At 43.1% G+C, this 24,060-nt stretch overlaps 2 protein-coding genes across 2 annotated transcripts in view; one reads left to right on the top strand and one right to left on the bottom strand.

Moving 5' to 3' along the window:
* Nucleotides 1-24,060, top strand: part of timeout (circadian regulator timeout) — a 116,092-nt gene that overhangs the window by 15,735 nt on the left and 76,297 nt on the right. Inside the window, exon 15 of the mRNA XM_089596351.1 lies at nucleotides 6,342-6,439. Coding sequence (XP_089452477.1) covers nucleotides 6,342-6,439 — 98 coding nt within the window. The remainder of the gene's footprint in view (nucleotides 1-6,341; nucleotides 6,440-24,060) is intronic.
* On the bottom strand, nucleotides 18,770-23,425 carry LOC106644472 (CD180 antigen). Its single transcript, XM_014359991.2, has one exon. It carries the CDS (start codon nucleotides 23,127-23,129, stop codon nucleotides 19,752-19,754), a length of 3,378 nt encoding a protein of 1,125 aa, XP_014215477.2. The 5' UTR covers nucleotides 23,130-23,425; the 3' UTR covers nucleotides 18,770-19,751.

Raw genomic sequence — 24,060 nt, 5'->3', positions numbered from 1 at the left:
TTGGTGTATATTTCGACTTTTCGCTGTGTGTCTTTCGAAACGAAGCTACTTTGCGAGTTTTTCGTTATTTTTTTTAGTTGCAGTGAAACATCATCTGGATGCTCGTTGATTCTAGATTCATTAATTATTGAAAATGTTGTACTAAATTATAAAAGTACATACAACGGGGATTCGTAATCTGGTGCAATTATTAGTTCAGCGTAATTTTAATTTAAAAAATGTTGCACCAAGCTCTTCCCGTGTATTTTTTTTTGTTTGGCACAAATGTGGAAAAATTAATTAGAAACCAACTCGAGTAACATGAGAAAATTTAAAAATAGGTCATCGTTAACTCTAGAAAACGATGTATACTTTTCACTTTAATTACAAAATGGAGTGATGAAGAAGGAAAAGGTAATTATTTCCTTTCAAAGTAAAGGGGCGGGGGGGCGTTGTTAGAGTTTTTCAATACGCTCTTCAATTAAATCCATAACAAAGACAGTAGCGTACGAAGCAACAATTTTGTTGTGCCTTGCAAAATTTATAAATAATGATACTTATCACCTTTTCCGAAGCACACACTTGATGCGTATACACTTTCAACGTCGCGCGGGGGGATCAATAATCGCGCGAAGCGATCCCGTTCGTGCATCAAAGGGGGGGGGGGAGGAGAAATCTTCAAAGCTTTCAATTGAGCAAAAGTACCAATAATAATAATAGTAACAACAAAAGCAACAGCGATGACGACGAGAAAGGCGCCCAGTGCCCCGAATGGAAAGCCCATATCCGAGCCTCATCTCACCGTGGCAGAGATCTTTTGACAAATCGCAGAGCTACTCCCCGTATACGTGAATGCGTGCACTTAAAAAAAATCGACTGCTCGTATGGCAGCTGTTGACTGTCCCTGAGCTCCTTTGAGCCTTTTTTCTTTGCTCCTCTTCGGAAAAGCGAGCTCCGTTCGAATAATATCCGCGAGTGCGTGGAGAAGCCAGCCGAGCAGCGTCGGGAGGAAAGACCGAGGAAATGAAAAAGCCAGGGCTGGGTATAAGGGGAGCCAGCAAACACGGGAAGCAGGAACACGACCGCTCGGCGGATAGACAAGGAAATGGAAAGTATCGATACATTTCCGTACCCGGTGGAGCGAGAGCGAGTGTCTTTTATTCGCGGCTGCGAGCACACCGGGAGTCTGTATTATGCTCGACATATACATATATACGTATGTACACCTACACCTGGTAAGCCATGCGTGAACGTATTTTAAATGTCACCCTTGTCTTGCACGATATAGTAGTAGTTTGTTATGTACGGTTTCATTACGGTCTTCGAGTTTACGTTGCCTCGTGAATGATATCGCAGTGCCATAAAATTGAAGGAAAAACTCCAACTTGGCTCTCCTATTTTTTTTCGTCCTGAAGCTTAATGAGCTCTTTTTCCCCTGAAAAGTGAAAAACTAGTTGCATACCGTCAACTGAGGGAAAGTTTTTTTTTCTCTGGGTTTTCGTAGAAAAGTAATTTCTAATTTAATCATACTCGCCGTGCGATAACAACAGAAGCAGCAATACCGCCATTCCCGGCGCATGCAGAGTCGAAACACCGCTCAAGAAGCCAAACACACTCGCACACACTCGATCTCGAGCACGAGCCTCGGCTCTCAAGCGCACTCCAACGCACGCCACGCGGCGCAAACCTGTTGGGGAGGGAGCGAGGGAGAAATGAAAAAAAAAAAAGAAAAGAAAAAAGAAAAACAAGGCGACGCGAGGAGAGAGAGAGAGAGGAATCTCCGGGCAACACGTCACGTACCACCACTATAAACCCTCCCTCCGTTTCCTCTCGAGTAATCGAGCATAACCGCGGTGGTGCTAAAATTCGCGAAACGCGTCGCCCCGCAAGCAATTCCTCTAGCAGCACTTCTCAAGAGCCCCGGCATCGGTGTGCACGGGCAGGCTCTCGGCTGTGCGGCACTCGAGGCCGATTTCAATTAAAATTTCGCGCAAAGCCCCGACGACAATGGAGCTCCGCCGCGAGAGCGATTTCACAGCCGCGTAGGAGGTAAGGCACACACGTGCGCGCTCGTGAAAGATGCGGAGCAATCAAGCGAAAGCTCAGACGGATTTTCGCTGAATTCAGCGATCGGAGAGAAAAGAGGGGCACATGCCATTGTCGCCTGTCCCTGCCCCCACACCCCCCTCTCACTCTCTCTACGGACTCGAAATCGAAGAATAATGGCAGAATTGTATGGGAGCCGGATTTCTATTCAGTCTACGAATATATATGAACGCGCGCGCCTCTCTTTCCCGATCCTTTCTCTCCTTTCCCACATGCCCGTGGTAGGCAGCAGCTACGTCCTTTTTGCGTTTATTCCCTATGAAAATTTTAAAGGGATTTCACGGCGTGTTGCGCGCGTAGGGTCCCGAAGCCCGCGAAAGGTAATGGATTTACCCTTACGCGAATGGACTGTATACGAAAGAGGTTGTGCCTATTTTTTTTTTTTTTTTTCCCTCGCGTGCATAGATTGCTCCAAGACCCCTTACAAGGTTGAATCGCTTGCAGGGGGAGTGTTTATGTACCATGAGGGATACAATCTCTGGATGAAACTCCATTCGCGCGCAGTTGTTATCACCTGCTCTTTGAGTATCGAAACGTTGCAGAGCTTTCGTTTTGGTGGAGGGTTTTTTTTCGTTACAGTAGCAGGTACTTGACCATAAATAAATCGTTCAATCAGTTCCATAGCAAAAACATTTGATTAAAATCCCGGTATCCTTATAAATGTAACTCGTCAATCAGGACGCGCGTGTCTGTAACAAAAGGCAAATAAAAGCGTCATTAGCCGGACAAATAATTCAGAATCAGGTTGAAAAGGCCGTGCGTCCTCGCGTGCCGTCTCCAAACGAATTCAATTGCGCCTCCCCGGGGCTCGTTCATTCCACGCGTACACGAAACACCCTTTCCTCTTTTGGCGAAACAAGCTTGCGGCGACACCCTACGTATACGTACATGCACGACTCGCTAGTTCTCCTCCCTCCAATTTTCATTAATATACTACTACTCTTCCCAGCGTTTTCAAACAGCACCCATACCTAGATGCTCTCAGCCCATTTTTCGAAAAGGCTCTTTTATATCCCCCTTGGATCCCGGAGGGTGCAGGGAAGGGATGCTACTGCTATTCGGCTTATTGGTTTTGCGCGTCCAGGGTTTTGCAGCAATTTAGCCGGGGCCTTTGAAGTGCCCCCTCGAACGGACTCGCTCTTCTTTCTTGCTCTTTTGTTGTAGCTCCCTCTCTCTCTCCGGCCCACCCTTTTTTTCGAGAGTGCACCGAAACCCCACGCGTCCATCCGTACCGATCTCGATGCCAATAAAACAAACGAGACAACACCCTATACACGCGTACGTGCTGATTTCGAGTTTTTTTTTTTTTTTTTTCCATAGTCCCTCTTTTCCGCTGCTGTTTGGCTTTTCATTGATGAGCGTTTAATTAATTACGATTTTCGGCTGCCCAGGATTTTTTTTTTTTTTTCTTTTCTCAAATGTAAAAGGTAGCGGCTGAAGAGAACCCGAGGAGGTTGGTGTACTTCCCGAAATTTAAATCAAGAGTATTTTTTGAAACTCTCGTTTATTGGGCTTTTCCTTTTTTCGGTGCATAACATTTCAATCCAACCAAGGATGACCGTCAATTAAAAGCCAATCAAATTATTTCCCGGCAAAATGTAACGAGCATACTTCAAAAGTAAACTAGCCGGGTTTGTTCGCGGGATTTTTTCGCATCGTCCAACTTTCCCGTCAACAGGAAGTGAAACAAACTCACTTTGCCCTCCATCCTGTACTTGTTTACTCCCTTCCCCCAACCCTTAAAAAAAAGCCATGTAATAACTGTCGAAGCTCGAGTCTCCTCGCCGCCCGGCAGGTTTATTAAAACAAATTTTTCGTCGCAGCGAGCGCCCGGACGTCTTTGACATCCGGGAAAAAAATTTCAATACGCCCCGGCACTCGATATACACTGTACATAAACATCCCCCACAACCATAAATACGTACACGCTCTCGGCCCTCGGTTTTTTTTTTGTTTTTTTTTTTTGTTTTCGTTTTCGCGAGTTCATATTTTATATTTGTTTACCGTCCAGACTGGGCGTACGTGCATATACATACATCCATCCGTCCGGACTATCTCTTTTGTATGCATGCCTAAGCGCGAACCGCGACAGATCAGTTCTCCCGAAACTTTTTCCATTTCGTATATTTTCCCCGGGAATGGCTGGCGCGCGAGAGTTCCCTCTCGCTGTTGTTGCCGGACTCCTCCGAGCGTGACGCAATGGTCGCTCCCTTACCTAAATAATTGCACCCAGTGTTGTTGTCGACATCGCGAAGCTTGATTTTTTTTTTTTTTTTTTTTTACCTCCAACATTTCGCTTGTCGATTAAAAAATGGAGAAAAGCACAAGCAATTTCATTTCTCCGAGTGACGTGTGCACACGCACTTGTCGCGCTCGCGATCGATCCCAGGGGCCCGAGGAGCTGATGCCACGACAACTATTCGTCCCGGGCGCGCGTTAGTTATGCTTTCGCGAGCTCCTCCGCATACCTACCACGCGCGAAGCCTCAAACGGAATATCTTCCGATATCTGGTACTTCCCCCCCGAGATATCAAATTCAGCCTTCCGTTCATTTCTCTGCCAACCCCGTGCATCCTCGTTCTTTTTCTTCTCTCTGCGCTCTTTTCTCTGGAAGTTGGGCGCGAATTGCTGCAGCGCACTCTCGGCGTCTTTCCTCGTATATACGGATAAATCGAAGGGGGGGGGGGAGCAAAAGAGACGGCACTCGAGACTCGAATGTTGGCGCGGGGCAAAGTTGGCGCTCCGGTCGAGTTTGCCATCCACTCTATCTTTTCTTCTTCCCGTCTTTTTCTTTTTCCCCGCTGCTTCTCCCGGCTCTGGCGACTTTTGCCCGAGACACTCTCTGCTTCATTGTCGCTTCGATTCTCGATCTTTCCGAGGAATCGCGGATTTCGTCCTGTAATGGAACCAAGAGAGCAGCCGAGAGGATGAGCTTTTGTACGGCTCTGGAGATTTGTGCGTGCGCTCCTTTTTTTTTTTTTTTTTTTTTTTTTTTTTTTTTTTTTTTTTTTTTCTTCGCCTGTTTGTCATCGTTGTGTGTTCGTATAGGCAAAGGTTTGACTGTGGGTATATTTACAGTCTCGGTTCGTAGGCATGACTGCTTCTTTATAATTTGGAGATGGTTAAATAATGTAACGATACGTTAATCCCTTATATTTTTGGAGTGAAACAAATTTGGAACTTTACACGGTGGTGGCTCGAATATTTGTCATTACGCGTGTAACCAACTCATCTGTTCGTATACGGAATTAGATTTCCCGACCAACTCGAGTAATTTACATCCAATTAAACTCAAATTTCGTACATAACTTTGTCGTCGGGCTGGAACGTGATGGATCGCATTCGGAGATGTTTCGTCAAAGGAAAACAAATTCCAAACATTATTACTACTGGGATCTGGTAAAAAAACAACCTAGGGATTTTTTTTTTTTTTGCAGTAACTTGACGAATTGACACTATAATATATCTGACGGGCAGTCGTAGATTTCATACTTTTCCCTAGAAAATCTAATTAGCAAACAAACGAAATAAAACTTCTTCCAACATTTTTATTTACGTCATCTTTCTAACGCTCTAAGGGATGAAAATAACTTTTATCTGTAAAAGGTATTAAAAGTATTTTTTGTCCAGATGACACAAAGCGCAGTTTTTTTGGATACTTTTTATTATTCTCTTGTACTGCGCTTTTCGTGTCTGTTTATTATTCACGAGTCCACTGTTGTTCGCCTTTTTCATTCGTCTGTATGTACAGAATCCAACTTGCAGTCATTATTTTAGCAAACGTTATAAATAAAATCAACACGCTTGTTCGCTTACCAAAAAATTATTTCCAGCAGGAAATAAACAAAAGTATCATATTAATTATAAAAAAAAAAAAAATTCTACGCCTGTCAAAGTTGTACAAGTGAACAATTGCAGCTAGCTCCCGAAAATTAAGTATCCTCTAGTCATTTTTATTATTATTATTATTATTTTTTTTTTTTTCGTTAAAAAACACGTTAAAGGTAACACAGGGTTGTAGCAGCCGACGAGAATTTCCATAAAATTTACGAAGCGTGTGGGAAAAGCATTGACGTGCAAATAACGATCGGAATCCCACTGAAAATTTAACGCCCATGAAAACGCACGCTGCGTGAAATGCAGTTTTGAAAAGAGAAAAAAAAAAATATTTCCTCTGGGTGGAGTAACGAAAATCCTCCGATGCACTGCAGCTCCGAGCGAGCTCCCACTAATTTCGTTTTAATGGCTCGTTTCAGGGAGGTTTGGCCCGAGAACGACAGTTTCGGCATGGCCAACATGCTGCCCGAGGAGGAATTTCTCGTCCTGCGGGAGATCTTTTTCGCCGATCTTGGTGGTAAGTACCTTAAACCCTTTTTTTTTTTTTTTTTCTTTTTTTCTTTCTTTTTTGTATGTCAAATACACGTGTGTACGTAAAAAATTCATCGCATCCAGTATACTCGTATACACATGTGTTACGGTGCAAAGAGCTTCGTATACAGTATTCAGTTGAAAAAAATAAAACATTTTTCCACTAAATGGAGCTGACGAAGTTTTTTCCGCTCAAACGATCTTCCCTTTTTCAAGAAAATATTCATGAAATTCGAAGTATGTCAGTGAAAATATTGCCTTGTACTTCGGTACACTTGCAAACTTATTCGCCCGAATGATAACCGAGCGAGCTGGAGGTAAGGATTTTTCAACATTCTAAACAGCCCAGAAAAATATTCTTTCAGCTTGGTTATGCGAAGTAAGAGTGCAGTCCAAAATCAAAGCCAATAAAAAGTTACAGTTTCATCACGTAAACAAGTTTGCCATGCATCATCTATCCGATGAAAAAAAAAAAAAAATTAGACGATCAAAGTTGAGTGTCAAAAAGCTCAAAGCCGTTGCAGAGCCTCGTATCTCATAACTGACACATTAAACGCTCGCAAAGTTTCCCTCAAGACAAGCGTATCCTCCACAACTCAAAAATATAAATATTCATGCGACCAAGAAACTTCCCCTCCGCGTTACGTGTACACACTACACGCGGGTATCGTCTTTCGCGATCCAGTGGTAATGTTCTGCGGGACCGGAGGCTAAATAAATAATGGAACGTATGGGCGGGTACACGTACACTCACCCGTTTTGCCGGTGGAGCTCTTGTTACCCCCACGGGAGACGTGAATTAAGTTTATTGATGGCTGGCTCGCGAGCACACGAGCTACTGCTGGAAACTTTTAGACATCCCGCTCCCTCGGTCTCTTTCGCTCTCCTCTATACTTGCGCTGCTGTGCCTGTTTTTATTTCATCCATGGTGTCTCACGTAGATCTAACGATGATCGTCGACCAAATTTTTTCTACTATTTGCTTGTCACATTTTGCGGATCAGATCACTATGAGCTTGTTTAGGCGTACAAGTAGAAAAGTCAGCGTACGGTCAGACATTCGCAAAACGCGTTTACACTGATCATTGTAAGCTCACTCGGCTCGTGTCCGGCTGCGTCAAAGAGCACTACTAATCAAATCGAGAAAAGTGCTGGCTTTGCCTCTCCATTTCACTGGTTGCAGGAAAAAAAAAAAAAAAAAAGAAATTACTGCCTTAATAACTCCAAGGCAGAGCAGAATCCTCGCGAGCTCAGCACAAAATTGCGGATCTCGGCGTCGAATTTTTCGAGGAGCTTCCCTCCCCCTGGACTTCCTTTAACAGTTTTTAATTAACGGGAGCTCCCCTCCAACTTCCCCTCCCCAGCTCCCCCCCCCCCGTAATTGCAATCAACGCACCGGACTGTCACGTTGACTTTCTGGCCAGCCAATTAAATTAAATTCGCACAGTCCCGATGTGCCATGGGCTGCCCTTCGCGCAGGACTCGCTGTAGTCTAACGATGATGGGCGGTGGATTTGGAAGGAGGGGAGGCCCCGACTGACCGATGAGAGGTATTTAGCGCTGTGCCGGGGAATTGAGTTTTGTTCGCTGTCCTGCGGATGGATATTTTTTTTGACACCTTTTTTGTTCCGCGCCGATGAAATGGCGGAAATTTTTTTGTTACCCATTTGTCGTAAACACCACTGATTTTAAAATAATAATCGGTACATCCTTGTACGGTACTCGGATGGTGTTACAGTTGCGAGCGAGTCACAAACTCGAGTTTTTTTTTTTTTAAAGGTCAGCCGAGTTCTTTGAGCGAAAAAAGTCTTGCGCAAGAGCCAGCAGAGCTATATGCAGTGTCAGTACGGCTGGCTCTTTTCGTTGAAAAATTTCGTTTTAAAAAGGAAAGCTGACTCCCCTCATTACCGTCAATATTTGAGCAAAAGAGTCGGCGAGCCCGAGCTTTTAATTATGAGATTGATTTTCCGACCAATTCCCTCTTGTGCACATTTTTTTCTTACCCCCCGGCCTCTGACATTATACGACGGGATTCCGTCTTAATAAACACGACCAGGAAGAGTCTTTGGGACTTTGCACTTGTTTACTCAAATATTTGATGCAGGAAGAGAAGGAGGAGACATCTAAGGAAGTCTTTCTCGATAATTTTGCCTCTTCGCAAGAAAAAATAAAGAATGAAAAAATGGGGAGAAAAAGTTGGGGGTAGAAGAAAATTAAGCAAATTCCTTGTCAAATTACAATCTCCGCAAGCTCCGTGGCAGCACCGAGCGCGTAATTTCATAAGCGAGAAGTCGCCGAGCGCGCTTAATTTGCCTTAGCTACGTGCGCCTTTTTTTTCCTCTCCCTGTCTTCCTCCTGTAGTGGAACGTGTGTGGAATACACAAGTGTACACGAGGTGACGGACCGCCGGCGTGTTCAAGGTGTGAAAATAGCCCTGGGAGTCGCTGACTTTTTTTTTTCCTTTCTTCGGGTATTTCAGGAATATACGTACAACGTAGATTTCGTAGTATACGACAATTAAAGGATTAATTATACATTTACGGATGTCGATGTGATTTTTAGATTAAAAAAATTTAGTATATTTTAACAACTTTCCCTTGAATAGTAATACACGTAAAGTCCAGATCTTTGTTCAAAATTACACTGCACTACGTAAAAACGAAAGCTGTTTTCACATAGCTTCCGCAAAGTGTACCCACTCGACTCGATTAGCGATAAAACTGGAAAATGTTCTTTTCTCGCGGTATCGTATTACGCTCTTTAAAAGTAAACGAGGAAGTGGCAAGTATTGGAAAAATTTCAAATACCATATTTTTTTACACGTGTACACTCTAAGAGATGTATTTCCGGATACAGTGTAAAAAGACTTAAATTTTATCGACAGTCATTCGAGATTTATTAAATGACTCGAGATTTCTGATGGTTTTAAATACTTTGTCAAAACGACTCCGAAATCATTATCGAATACTTATTCCGAGTTCCCGAGCCCGCGAATTCATCATAAACTCTCGTCAATTTTTCACTCCACCAAATTTATTACCCCAAGAGAGTGTCTTTTTTTTTTTCCTCAAAAATTCCTTAGGCACGCATTTGTCATTTTTCGTTTCCGCGGACGCCGCGATGTCGAAAAAATGTGTCTAGATACACCCCGAACGTCTCCGATATAAAAAACGACCTTGGACGCGTACTCCGTGAAATACACCGCGTCGCGCAAAAGCGACAGCCTACGTATTATAGAATAAGTCTCGTTGGCAACGAATACGCGGCCTTGACGCCGTGACGGAGTATCGCTTACGGCAATTAATCACTCCGGCTCGCACAAGTTGACAAGCACCCCCTCGCTCGAAAAAAATAAAAATTCCAAAACATTCACATCCACTTCCTTGTTTACGCGTTTTAATAACACATAGAGACACTTGTACTGACAGTCCGGGAGATTTCATCGGCGCTTTTAATCACACGGAAGAATTTACAGTCCAGCCCTCGAAGGACGGAAAAACAAGAGCGGATGCAAGGGGCAGGACGGCTGTGCAAACACGCAAAATTCGTGTACGCCAAAAGGACGGGCGCGAAACTTATAAACAGCACGAGAGCGCGCGTTGAAAAGGATGATGGAGCCCCCCCCACCCACCTGCAGGGCGTGCACTCTTGGAAGGTTTTTAGTAATAACCAGTCTGCATAGATCATGACGCGAATTTAATTAAACGCCTCGGGTGGTATTCATTTGCGCGGCTGGCTAGTACTGCCGCGCCGAGTAATTTATGTGGGCAAGCTTTCTCTTGCCACGGAACGAGAGACTCTTTATTCTGGTTACGAAATTTCGTAAGGACTGCCCGTGGACGTAGGCAGCTGCTTTTTCGGGGACGGGAAGCAGAAGAAGGGCTTGAAGGGCTGATTGTTATCGATGGGATGGGGGTGTGCAAGGGCGGCGCTCGAGACGCGTATAAATCTCGAGGGCTTTTGTTTCGCGACTCTTGGCGCGCAACCTTCTTCCATTGGCGCCCGTTCAAATCCTTTTTTTTTGTTCGCGACTCTGCCCCGGCATGTGCCGAAAGTTGGTAATTCTTCTTACCTCGTTCGATCAGCCGGGTGGTTTTTAATTTCCCCTTTACACGAGTTGACTTTGAGTCTGAAAGGTAGTTTCGCAAGTGTTGGAGACAAAAGGGTGTTTCGGGGTGATTTGCCTCGTACAATAGAATTGAGAAAAAACAATAGTTCTCTTCATCTAGTGGTTTATTGATGCGTATATACTTCAAGCTAGTACTTTTTTGAATTCTCGCAAAAGAAATATCATACGTGTGGTATGCGGAGAATTTCATTTTTGTCGGTGAATCCGAATAGTCAACCACATTGTATTAAAAAAGTTTCTTGCAAACAATTTTTACTGTAAAAAGTTCAATGTAACAAGGCTTTCCGTTTTTGTTATGTCCACAAAAGAACATTCAAACCACTGCAAATTGTAGCTTTCGCGGTGTACATCAAAGAAGTCGTCCGAACAATTACAACAATTTTTTCCCGTCCAAAGTCTTGAATGTTAAACCTTTGAAAGAAAAAGAAAAAAAAAAAAAAACAAAGGTGGTGGTGCTATTAAAAAAAAAAAAAAAAAAAAAAAAAAAAAACTCAGAGTGCACAAAAGAAGGTTACTGTCGCTTGCCTCTCTGACACAATGAGAGCACATAAAAATCAGCAAAGAGCACCAGTGAAATACAGTAGCGAGAAAGCACTGCATCCACCGCAAAGTAAAAAAGCAACAACAAAAAAATACTCGAGGAAGAAAAATTCCGCGAGAGGGAACAGTTCGAGAGTTCAAGATTTTCGCCCGACATCAGAGTTTATCGTTAAAAAAAAAAAAAAAAAAAAAAAAAAAAAAAAAAAGTACACACGTAAGCCCGAGGCCTTGGAGTAATTTGCCATGATGGAAAACCATCACGAGGAAAAATATCAAGCTAGCGAGTCGCAGGAGCAGAGTAGCGACACTCGAAGTAGAAACGAGCGTCATTAGTCGGACGCTGCTTTTGAGGGAAAGCTTAAACTTGGCTGCTACTACACCTCCCAAGCTCCTCCTCTCTCTGCCGGCGCTGCGTTGAGTAGTTGAGTTGGTTGCTTGCTTGCCTTTGCCGAGTTGGACTTGCCACTGTCGCTTTGCGCCCGGGATGCTTCTTTATACATGCATACGTATACCGTGCACATAGACGCCACGCCGCTCGGGGAATAGGTGAGCGTCGGCGCTCCGTTAACTTGGAATAACGAGCGGATCTCTTTGCTCGTTCTGTGACTCGAGTGCGACGAAATTTCATAAGCGAAACTTGCCCGCCCACCTGGGTGCTGGATTTTTAATTATACCGAAGATCTTCTTTTTAATTACTTTTAACAAGTGCTATATTTCAACTTTTTTTTTTTTTTTTTTTTTTCCTCTTCTTCGTGTGTGGATAATATATTGAAGGGATTGCTCGATTAGCCATGGGGTTTCATTCGCTCGGATAATGTATAGATGAATATCTCAAATTGCTGTCACGAGAAGATATTTTCTCTACAATTCATGCAGATCGAAATCATCATTGATTCATCATTCAAGGTTGCTTAAACGCGATTAGCTATTGCAGATATTTAAAAAATTGTCAATGTTAATGTGAGCTTTTATTAGTAAAACTTTTAAAACCCTCGTAAAGAGATATAATTTTTTAATCATTTCACTCAATTGTAATGTATATTTTTAAAAGATGCTTCGAAAATTTTTTTGTACTGTATCACCCATGTTTATGCACCCTTTGATAGTTTTGAGAATAAACGCGATGTATGTATTTTTAAAATACGCAGTATGCACTACGATCGTGCGAGACCAAAAAAATGATGAGACGAGAGTATAAATTATGGAGATGTGGACAATACCGAATAAAAAGGTTTTTTTTTTTATTTTGTTTAGTGGCTGCTCTATGGACAGTAAACCACGTCACTTGAAAGGGCTTACTCATCATTTCGTAAAGATTTGTGTTTTCGTGTACGTATGTTTCGACGACAAAAAATAAATAACACACGTCAGCTTTCACGTTTGCGTTATATGATGACGCGGCGTTTTTTTGCTTTCGTCGATAAAAGAATCAAGCAACGAGAGCTTTTACTGCAAAATCATTTTCCGTGTCAAGTTTGCCGTACATCCGGATTTTGTAGCCGTCAAATGGAAAAATATTGTTACGGATCAACTTTTTTTTTCTATACTTGGAGATGAGGGGTATTGAAAATTTTTTGTATTGAATTTTTATCGTTTGTATACGGGATGTATGTGCGATATGTTTTACATTCACTTCCACGAAAGTGAATGATTTATTCATAAATACTAAACTTTTTTCCGTCAATAAACTATTTCGAAAAATACCATGTGCGATAAAAATTTAATACTACTTTGTATGAAATTTTCAAACCGATTAAATTTTATAACATTTTAAACATACATACTTGCGTTTGAAAAAAAAAAAAAAAAAAAAAAAAAAATTAAATTTATATGATTATATTAATGATTTAAAAAATTTCCTTGATACACCATTCGCACATTTTTTTGTATTTATTTGATGTAAAATTAATTACAGTCTAATCATAACCAAAAATATCATGTCTGGGAATGATCCCCCGTATCCCTGCCGCAAATTCTCCCTTCGTTTTGTTTTCCTCCAAAGAACTCCCTTTCCCTCTCTCTCCCCGACAAAAAGCTACTTTCAAACAGGGCACGTCGTCACGGCCTCCAACATATCCTCGTCTCACATTTCTCCTCACCTTATAAAAAAAAAGTTACGGGCGTAAGTGAAGTGTCGTCGTCGTAGTCCCTCGGAAACAAAAAAAAAAAAAAAAAAATTACCAAGGGGACGACCAAACACAGGGCTCGAGTGCTCTCTCGCTCGCGGCTTCCAACCTTCGGATTCATCCAAAGCGTTATTAAGTATACAAATGGCTCGTGCGGGGTAGTTTAGCATCAAACGAGCACGAGCTCTTCCACTCCCTTTATTCGTACGTATACGTACGTATATTATACGTATATATCTGAAAAGGGGTAGAATGGAGAGGAGGAAACTCGGGAGGGTGCTTTACTGCTCGTTAATAAAGTTATGATTGAAGTCTAAATCCCATGAAATCGTGCCAGTTTAGCGCGCTCGAGCGACCCTCCACTCTTGCGCGAGAAAACTTGAGAAAACCAAAGTTCTGCTCTTTCTTCCCCATTATCGTTCGCAGCAACTGTTGTAAGCCTCTTCTTTCAATCCATTCCCTTGCCATGTCTTCATTTCAATACGACGTACAAGCGTACCACTTGAATTATTCCGAGTCAGGTCGGGCATTAGAAATCTATTTGCGCTGAGATTTTTTTTTTTTTTTTTTTTTGTCGCGTTGTACGAATCGATTTCTGCGTCACTACTAAGTGCATTAGTACACAATTAAACGAACGCTCGCTGCTTCTATTTTCAGAGACTCGTGCTATCTTCCACGAGAGATAAGCTATTTAATTAGGTACTTTTCTCGACTTTTTGCTGCAAGTTCGATCGCTTGGGTGGCAGTAATGGTTATAATTATTGGACGACTTGGTTGTTCCATTTCGATAATAAAATACCAATTTCTAGCACCCAAATTCAATTCGAGCTCAATCGGACGTGCGCCTCATTCTCTTTGTTTCTCTTTCCTGCGCGTACTTGAAATTGGGTTGTAAACTTCGGCTCTGATCTCGATTGATTTTTAACACTTGACTAACTCGGTTTTTCAAAAACCAACCTTTCATCACTTCTTAATTATTGCCCGAGCTTTTAAGCCGCTTTAAAATCTGTTGTAGAGCACTTGAAACTTTTTTTTTTCTTCTTCAAAAAGCACACAATAGACTTAAAAAATTATGATCCAAAAATTGTAGCGCTTGCGAATTTCACCTCCATCAGTATCAAAAGAACAATCCCCCTTACCCCAGAGTACATCATACTTTAAAAGTAAATTCACAACAAAAAGTTTAGGTAAATGAAAATGTCAAACAAAATACACAGGCTCATCCCTCCTCCCTCTTTTCCTGCTTGTCCTTTAAAACTGGAGACAAAGTAGCGTCTGAAATTCAATAGAGCACTCAAATTAAACTAGAGCTAGCTCATCAGGTTTTATTAAAATGGTTTTTCCCTCTCGGGGCAAGTTTATCGCTCAAATCGAATCCCGCGCGTCAAAGTTTTTCACCCATCGAGCCCAAATCCTCCGACGATTCGTTCGCAGTAGAGAGGAAAGAAAAAAAAAAAAAAAAAAACACGTGCCAATCCAATAAAACTTTTCAAATCTCTGTAATCAGCTCGTGCGACCGGCTCAGCAATACAAATCTCACCGACGTCTTTGAAATAGAAATCCCTCATGTCGGACTCGTCATCCCCCTCCCACGCACCGATAGAGTTTCAAAGTTTATTTAACGCTCGAGTCAAGGCCGCGTACAACCTTATTACCTCGACGGGGGCAACTGTGGACCGTCTCGGGGGCGAAATAACAAGGCGTTTGCGGCCGTCCGCCTTGCCTGCCTTCCCTTAGAAATTGAATAACAGTTCCCGGCTGAATAATACAGATATGTAAATGACGAGGAGGAGGAGGAGGAGAGCGGCGCAGACGGCGTGTCGTTCATATTGCATTGAGCCGTGCCTCGCCTGCGGGGGGTACTTAAACCATACGCACGACGACGACGTTTTCTCCACGGCAAAATGTTCCTCGAGCCTTTCCTCCGCGGCTCTGCTACGCGCAAGCCTGTCGCACACGTTTCACACTCGTAATTACGTGCGCTGGGAGGTGCTGTCGTCTACGGGCACTTTTAAAGTTGCGCTCGATGCGCCGTTAATAGGATTTTATCATGATGTCTCGGACGATGTTTTCTCTATGATTGTGTACCGCGTACGCGCAGCGATCGACGAGGTTTCGAAAAACCTTCGTCTGGTCCTTGGCAAAGTTAAATGGGACACTCACTGCTCTGGTATGAATTTCCATTTCGACGGTTTTATTCCGAGATTACGTGCCGTCTGTTACTTGAGACAGTGCAGCCGGGCAAAACGGGAGGGCGAGCGAGCGGAAGGCGTAGTAAAATTCCGAGACACTTTTATACGAAAGTTCAGGTCGGGAGAAAGAGTAGCGCTCGAAAGAACTCGGGATTTATAATACTATTTTAAAGATAACCCGACTTGTTTCAAATAGAGACAAAATCTCTCTCCCTCTCTCAAGGTGATTTTTTTTTTTTTTTACTCGTTTGATAAAAATCTCCCGGGAAAAATGTATCCCCTCTCCCATTTTTTTCCTATCACGAGAATCGCATTAGCTTATTAAGTGACTCTGTTAAATTTCGCTTCTGTGCGTTACAACGTCGTTGAAAATTCATCAGAGTCCCCGTGCTTTTGAAAATGACTCGTTGGGCTTGATAATGCACTTACTTCATTTTTCCGTAAATCCTGGGAACCCTTTTTCCCAACGAAATCCCCAATACCCGTGTACGTAAGCGGAGGGTGGTAAAAAGAAGGGCCATCGTTAAGGCCGACTGCAATTTACGAAGGGTATAACAATGCCACTCACCGCGGCCGATCAAATGAAGTGCGAGAGGGTGCGTATAAAGGGGTGAACGAAAAAGAAAAAAAAAAAATAGCCTGCTAAACAGAAGAGGGTACGCGTGTCGGGTTTGATAACCAATTACCATTTTATCCAGGACATGTAGTGTATGTGCGTGTAGGTATCAAAGGAGCCAGGGAACACCGCACGGTTTATCGGATCAGCTAGTCTGTAGTCTAGCACACTCTGCTTTTTATGCAAATTGCAAAGAGGCGCGCGCTCTCGCGAGTGTTGTTTTCGCCGAGGTGGAAAAAGAGGGTTCGGGGAGTTAACTGTAAAATTCGGTGGGAAATGCGATTACGTTAACCGCGCCCTGGTGTATATTCGGTGCTTTCTATTTCCACAATCTCCGAGCCAATAAGATCAAGGATCCCTTGGCCCTCCCCCCATCTCCATCTCATCCCTTGTTGCTGTGTCCGTTGATTGAATTCTCAGATGACTGAAGAAAATTACATTTATTCTTATCGCGCCACCCTATCCCTCCAGTGTTACCCTTTTTGTCAGGTATTCAACCCTGCTTGTTATTGATTCATCGTTTGAAAATTGGACGAAAAATCATCCATGTTTATTATCATGGCTTGTATTCCGAACTCTACCCTACTTCCCTTTTACTAAGTAATGAACTGCATATCACTATTTATGTAAGTTATATGTAACGAAAAAATTTATGTTGAGCTCAACGTTACTAACTTACCTTTAAAGTCGATATACTCGAGAATCGTCAACCATCAGACTGCTTTCAAAATACCTTGATCTCGTTTTTCTCCTCCTTTGTAACCTGCAGCTTATCTTCATTTTGAGTAGGGCCTGAGCAACGCAGCGTCTTCCAGCTCGGCTTTGCCTATCGATCGACTCGCTGCTGTCCCGCTATTCCTGGCCTCGTTAAACTTTCACAGCGATTTGTTCGCTCGAGTAGTGCCGCCGTGGCAGAGGAGACCAAAGAGGCCATGCAAAACAGCTGAGGAGGAAAAAGTCGAGGGATATACGCGGTGGTGGTGACGGTGCCCGGTACAAAGTGTTCGCATAGGTCGAGATGCCGGCTTAGGGCTTTATAAATAAAACTCGCAGGCTCCGGCTTGGGGGTACGAGCGAAGGGATTTATTTATTCAGCAGGGATTGATGCCGCCTTGTCAGGAACTGTACCGGCCCCCTTTGAAGCATGCACGTGCCAACTTGCACACAAAGCCTTGGTCGGTAATTGCTCAATGTTGCGAAACTCTCGCTGGATCGCTGTACGTATACGTTGCTTCGTCATTTATTAAGACCTTCTATTTCAAGTGGTGTCAACAAGCTTTGGTCAGCCGTGAACTTTCATTTAAATAACTAATGGTGTTATCATCGTGTTTAATTCATCCCCCTCAAAGTTTGAGCAAGGATTAATTTTAAGTATAAGTAGTATTATCGAGCTTTCATCAGACATGAATCATTTAGTTGCCTTAAATTTTTTTGTATAATGATAATTATTTCCTGGAACAAAGATTAATTCTTGAATATTAGTAGTTGTATCCCAATTCGGTCAGACATGCATGATTTAGTTTAGTTTAATTTTTTTGCCAAGTATTTTTCCTTGGGATTAATTTTTAGTATAAGTAGTATTATCGTGCTTTTGTCAGACATGCAATATTTAGTTTTCTTTAATTATTTCGAACATTTAGTTTTCCTCAAGCAATGATCACGTACATTATCCTCATGTACAACAGTTGCGGGGATTTAAAGTTTAAGACTTATATTATTTAGCTTTGTTAAATTTTCTCATTTTCTTTCGAGCAAAGATTAATTTTAAATACAAGTGGTGATATTTTTCTTTGGTCAGACGTGCGTTATTTGATTTTGTTAAATATTTTCGGCTAATTATTTTCTGTAGTTATGGAAATAAATATTGGATAAATGCAAAATTTTAGAGTAGATTCTTTCAAAAATAACGGGAAATATTGTTGACGTTACGTTCAACGAGAGTAAACGGTCGAAAAGGAGTTTCTTTTATTTACATAGCCAAACGAAATTCAAAATATGTGTCCCAGGATGGCAAGAAAAAATAAAATAACTGAAGGTAGGTCAGTAGGAGAAGAACGTCGGGCGTACAATAGTGTAAGACAGAAAAAGTAAGAATAAGAGGGAGATAAGAAAAACGGAAAAAGCGATGCAAGGGAGAAGGAAAGATGAGGAGTTGGATCGTGCAGGCCCCAAGAGACGAACGGGGCAGCAGCGGTCGGAGTCTTTGTAGACCTGTAGGAGGATTTCGTAGTGGTGAGAACGGCCAGCGTAGTATATTATATACATATATAACGCGGTCGATGGAATTACGGCGCAGACCCTCGACGGTAAAGTTTTGCTGTTAGGTCTCTTCTTCTTCCTTCAGCGTGAGCTTCCTTTTTTTGTAAATTAATATTCATGAAAAGCAGAAGAAGCTTGCTTGTTCTGAGACTTACTCGCATGCTAATACGTGCTAATGATGCGGCTGCATTACGTATACACATGAAAAAAAGAGTACCAAGCTGTGAAAGAGGAAGAATTATAAATTTATTTTGTATCATTAAAAAGTTTATTGATACGTCAACTGAATTCTTTTTTTTTTAATTTAAAAAATTTTTTTTCAATTATTAAAATTGGTAAAGTAGTAGGATTAAAAAATATAATCTAATATGCCATTTTATTGCTGGGGAAGTAATAAAAAGAACAGTTGTTGTGTCAATTAAATTTATTTTCAAAATAGTAAATATCCGCTTAACAAATATATTATATATATGTATCTTATGTATATAATTTGGAGAACGAATGTTTGGTTAGAAACATCATAATGTTTGGCAATTAACATAATGACTACGTGGATGTATCCACTTTTCATTAAGTATAAAAAATAATAAATCGAATACCAATTAGATTTTTTTTTATATTACATTTTAACATGTATCTACAGTTTATTGAAGGTTATCTTACAAAATTATGTATACATTAATCGTACATGAATCAACTAATATGGATTTTTTTATCATCAGTTATGATGATAAAAATGGTAATAATAAAAAGAACAATAAAATTGTCAATGAATAATATTCGACTTTTATTCTGCTTTGTACATTATTTATTATCGTTATCGTAATCTTTTTTGACACAGTTTATCTTACGTTACGAAAGATAATATCTATAGCTTCGTCTTTTTTCTTTTCATCTTGTTATACCTACGATTTTTTATAAATTCTTATTCATCATCTACAACTGCCTCTTTGTACGCGAAAAACTTTGTTCGTTTCACGTTTTTTTTTTCTTTTATTATAATTTGTTTTTTTTTTGCGCACAAAAGAAGCTGTGTCTTATCATTTTCTTCTTCCACAGTCTTTTACGATAATCTTGCACTTTATTTTCTTCTACTGCTACATACATTTTTTTTCGTTTGATTTTATTTTTTTTTACAAAAATTCACTTATCTCTCCTCCTATCGCTCCAATTACTTCCACCAAACTCACTTTCCTTTTTTTATTACTTCTCAATTCTCAATCTCGAGTCCGATTTTCTTCATCTTTTTTCTTCTCTTCCATGTATTAATCATTATTGTCACCGTCTCATCCGTCGAATTCCTTGGAAAGCCGCTACGTTAGTCATCGTGTGATTTTTGGCAACACTCTCGCACTACAGAGTCACAAGACGAATCAGTCAAAAGTATCTGGCTCCCAAGTCGTAGCCCTCATCATTACCCTCGTCCTCCCCTTTGAATCACCACAGCTCCGTAGTCGGGGTGAGGGCATGCACTTCGATGTTCTCGTGCCGCTGGTACTGCCTCTCTCTTCTGCTGACTGCGGCGCGCCTCGAGAGGACAACCGTAAGCGCGGCCGCGGCCACCATCGACGCCCCGAGCAGGACTAGCATGCCGGGGTGCGCGCCACTTGCCAGCGTCTCCGGCGACGTGCGAGCGCCCGACTCGGTTACTCGACTGTTCAACTCCTGCGCCTCTTCGTTTGCAAACAGCAATTTCGAGTGCGAGAACTCGGAGAACACTTGATCCTGGCTGGGCGGCTTCACCCTCTTGACCATCTCGCGAATAACCACCGCATCCTCTTTAACTTCTTTGTGCTTGCCGGACATGCTTTCCATGAGTTTACCTGACTGTTTTTGTATGGCTGTAATCAGTAATCCTCCACCGGTTGAGTTTGTTCCTACCGTGGTAACAGTCGTTGGTGATATAGTTGATGGCGCGGGTGTTGGTGATACAGTTGATGGTGCTGTTGTTGTTGTTGTTTTATCGGTCACCTCGGGTGTCGTGGGTGCAGTACTGTGATCACTTTTAGCTTTCTTGTTATTTGATTTGTTACCAATGGTTGAAGATACAAGTATCGATTCCGTCGTATCTAGACGTTTATTTTCATTACTTTTCATTCCATTTGTTTGCGTTGTACTGTGTATCGAAAGTTTCGTTGGCTCCCATTTTTCGGCATTAGATGCGTGCTCCGCGGTGTACGCAACCGTGGAGAGATTTATGGATTCGTTTTCATTATTTGTAGTTGTTAGACTTTGGGACTTCTGTTTGATTGATGGCAGGATTTGCGTTGTATGCACTGCCGTTTTGTTTTCCCCTCGCGACTTTTCAACTTTCAAAGGATATTGCGTCGTAGTAATGTAAGTAGTGGTGATAAATTTCGCAGTCGATTCGCTCGCTGCTTTCGGAATTGCAGTAGTAAGCGGCGAGCTATCCGTCTTACCGGGAGTTTTACTTATTAATTTTGGGGCATTGGTTGAAACAGTAGTGGTATTTCTCGAGATTACAGGCTTATTTATGCGCTGCAATAATTTTCCTTCGAATTTTGAGGGAGTCTTGCATCTCGTGGAACATTCGAGCGAAGCGTCGTGCTGTCTGATCCATTCCCCCAGCCAAAGCTGATCGTCGGTGCAGTTCCAGTCGTTTCCAATCAGATTCAATTTTTGCAGCTGAGGCAATACGTACCCGAGGTCGAATCTTATCGAACTGATGGACGTATAAGCCAAGTTCAGTTCTTGAAGGCTCTTACACGCCGACAACGCTGCATTGTCCGCCAACAGCTGGGCCGCCAGGGCTGGACTACGCGAAACGTCCAGTTTGACAAGATTTTCAGGCGTCAAGAAGGGAAAAGCTGTATCTTGGTTCTGATTCTCTTCGGTCTTTAATGATGTAAGACCCGACATGCGAAGGACCATCAGATTGGACGGGCCGTTAAGCGTATCGGATGGCAGTTTTACGAAAGGATTGTCGGAGATATCAAGTACATTGAGGGCGGTTAGTTGCCGGAAGAATCCGCCCTCAATTTCCGTGATGACGTTGCCACTTAAATTTAATTCCGTTAGTAGATGTAGATTTTGCAAATCGTTGACTTTCAAGTTGGACAAAGCGTTTTGGCTCAAGTCCAGTGTCTTCAAGCCGTTTGGAAGACTCTTTGGTATGGTCGGTAAGATATTGCCCGATAGGTTGAGTTCTTCCAAATTGTCCAGCCGTCCCAGCGCATCTTCTTCTATGCCGACCAGGCGATTGTCGGACAAGTCGAGTACACGTAAAAGCGGATAACTATCGAAATCCCCACTGGCGATCGACGTCAGCTGATTTCCAGCTAGTTTCAACATCCTGATTGAGTGAGTGAGCGCCGCTGGAACGCGGACCAATCCTATCCTCGACGCGTCCAAGATTTCCAATCGCCTTCCTGTGCTGAGCAACAGCGACAGGTCCCTTTTTATCAATGGATTTTCGGCCAAATTGAGCACCGAAAGACTCGTGAGGGTTTGCAGAGGATCTGCCAGGATGAAGGTCAGTTTGTTTCTCGATACATCGAGCTCCACCAATTTGGTGAGACTCTGGAACCAAGTGGATCCGATATGTTCGAACTTGTTGCCCGACAAAAAAAGGCGCTGCAGCGAGGTCAGCGGATCGAGGATACCCTTGAGCGTATGCAGCTTGTTATTCGACAAATTCAAGTACTCCAGAGACTTGAGCTTTTCGAAGGTGTCGTAGTGAATTTCGTCTATTTGGTTGTCGGCAAAATTAATCCACTGGAGTTTTGGAAGACTAATTTCATTCAAATAGTAAATTTTATTGTATCCTAGATCCAAAACACGTATTTTACTATTTGGCGTGTCCTTAGTGAACGGACAGCTCGTTAAACTGTTGTGTGAAAAATTTAATGCTTCGACTCCCGATGACGAACGTGAATCAAACTGTATATCACCTGTACGCCTCCTGTAAGTGTCTGTTGAAGTTGCGGTGGGGAAAGTAGCGGTCGTTGGAGTCTTGGTATCGAGAGGTATCGACGAGTTCGTCTTCGTCACTGGATCGTCCCACTTGAGGATAAGAAGGTTTGTAAGTGGCTTAAGCGCATCTGGTGGTATGAGGACCAACTTGTTTTTGGACAGGTCGAGCTCCTCCAACTTTTTGAGATGTTGAAACCAAGCGACACCAATGTGCTCCAACTTGTTATCCTTGAGAAAAAGCCGCTGCAGGGAAACCAAGGGGTCCAAAACTTCTTGAAGCGTATGGATGTTATTATTCGACAGATCCAAGTACACCAGTTTTTGAAGCCCTCCAAAAGTCATTGCGTCACAGTCGTCTATTACGTTATGGGCAAGGTTGAGCCATGTTAAAGACCAATGTCTCTTGGCAGTCGACCCCCTTCGAAAAATCACTTTTTCTATCTGATTGTGTCCCAGGTCCAAGACCTCCAATGCGTTCCTAAAATTCACCTCGCACCCGTTGAGACCAAAATTTTTCAAACTGTTGTACGACAGGTTCAATAGACGAACGTCCAAGGAATCCAATTCTTTCGGAGCATTCAAAGGGTTCACGTACCACGGCACCTTGCATTGGTCGCTCCAGTTTGTGATGTTCGTAATCTCGAGCACCAGCAAATCCTTGAGAAAAGACGAGTTCGACTTTTGCACGTGATCCAGCTCTTTGGAGTCAGCGACGTCGCGTATCGCCAGTTCGGTAAAGTTCCCCGGCAGTTCATCGAACTGTCTTACTTGGGGCGCGTGGCCGTGACACTCGACCCTCGGCGACTGGCAGTGACAGTAGTCCGGGCAGCGGTACGCAGAGCCGCTCGCCATAGCGGCGAGCATCAGCACCGCCAGCCACATCTCGAGCCCTCGCAGGTTGTGTCCTCACCTTCCCGAACTTTTGCTCCTCGAGGGCGTGCAAAGGGTTCCCCTCCCGTCCAATCAATCACATCTTCGCACAGCACCACCCTCACCGATCTCCACCGGCGACCGCGAACCCGAGCGTTATCGAGTCATCACTGACGCTCGATCGGCGGCACACACGCTGTTGCTGCTGTTGTTGTTTTTCCCGTGGGTCAATGCGTTGCTTTCGCGCGGATAAAGGACGTGCGACCTCCTGCCCGTGGGAGTGACCGAACGACACTGCGCTCGGAGCAGACGAGCCTCCACTGCCACTCTGTTCGGGTTCCCACTCGACGCCGCCGTGTACGTGCGCGCGCGGCTGTACGTTCACCCTTCCGTAGACCCTATAGTAGACTCTCTCTGTCGCTTTTCCCATCTCCGCTGCGTTCGCAGGGCTGTTTCGCTCGAAGGGAAAATCGCCCCACCGGCGTCGCCTCTTTCCATTCCGCTTGGACTCGATAAGGGGCGCACGCGCGCCCTGTGGATCTTTTGTTGGTGTACGCGCCCCCCCTGCCCCTTCAGCTTTTCCTCTGTCGGACGTTTTGGTGCTTTTTTTCCATCCCTCTCTTTTGTCGTTGAAAATATCACGCGCTGTAAATAGGAAGTGCGTGTATTTCTAAATGCAATACATCTACGAGGCGAGTATTTCACGCATTTGGAGTATTTATCCTTTGGAGAACTCATTCAACCTCGGATGAGTGAGTACTTTTTTCTTTTCCTCCCCAACTGTGGATGGTACGAGGCTCCTACGCGACAGGGGCTGCGAGGATTAGGCACGTCAAGCGGTGTACGCTCAACATTTTCACGAACCCGTACGCACGGATATATGTAGCTACTTTGGTGTATGGGGGTTTTTTTTTTTTTGTACGACTCGCGAATCGAGTGGGAA

This window comes from Copidosoma floridanum, unplaced genomic scaffold (genome assembly GCF_036245765.1).
Source record: "Copidosoma floridanum isolate Cflo_tuat_1 unplaced genomic scaffold, Cflo_Japanese_pri ptg000030l, whole genome shotgun sequence".
In the NCBI taxonomy this organism is placed as follows: domain Eukaryota; kingdom Metazoa; phylum Arthropoda; class Insecta; order Hymenoptera; family Encyrtidae; genus Copidosoma; species Copidosoma floridanum.
Note: the sequence above shows the minus strand (reverse complement) of the source record. Positions and strands in the feature narration are given on the sequence as shown.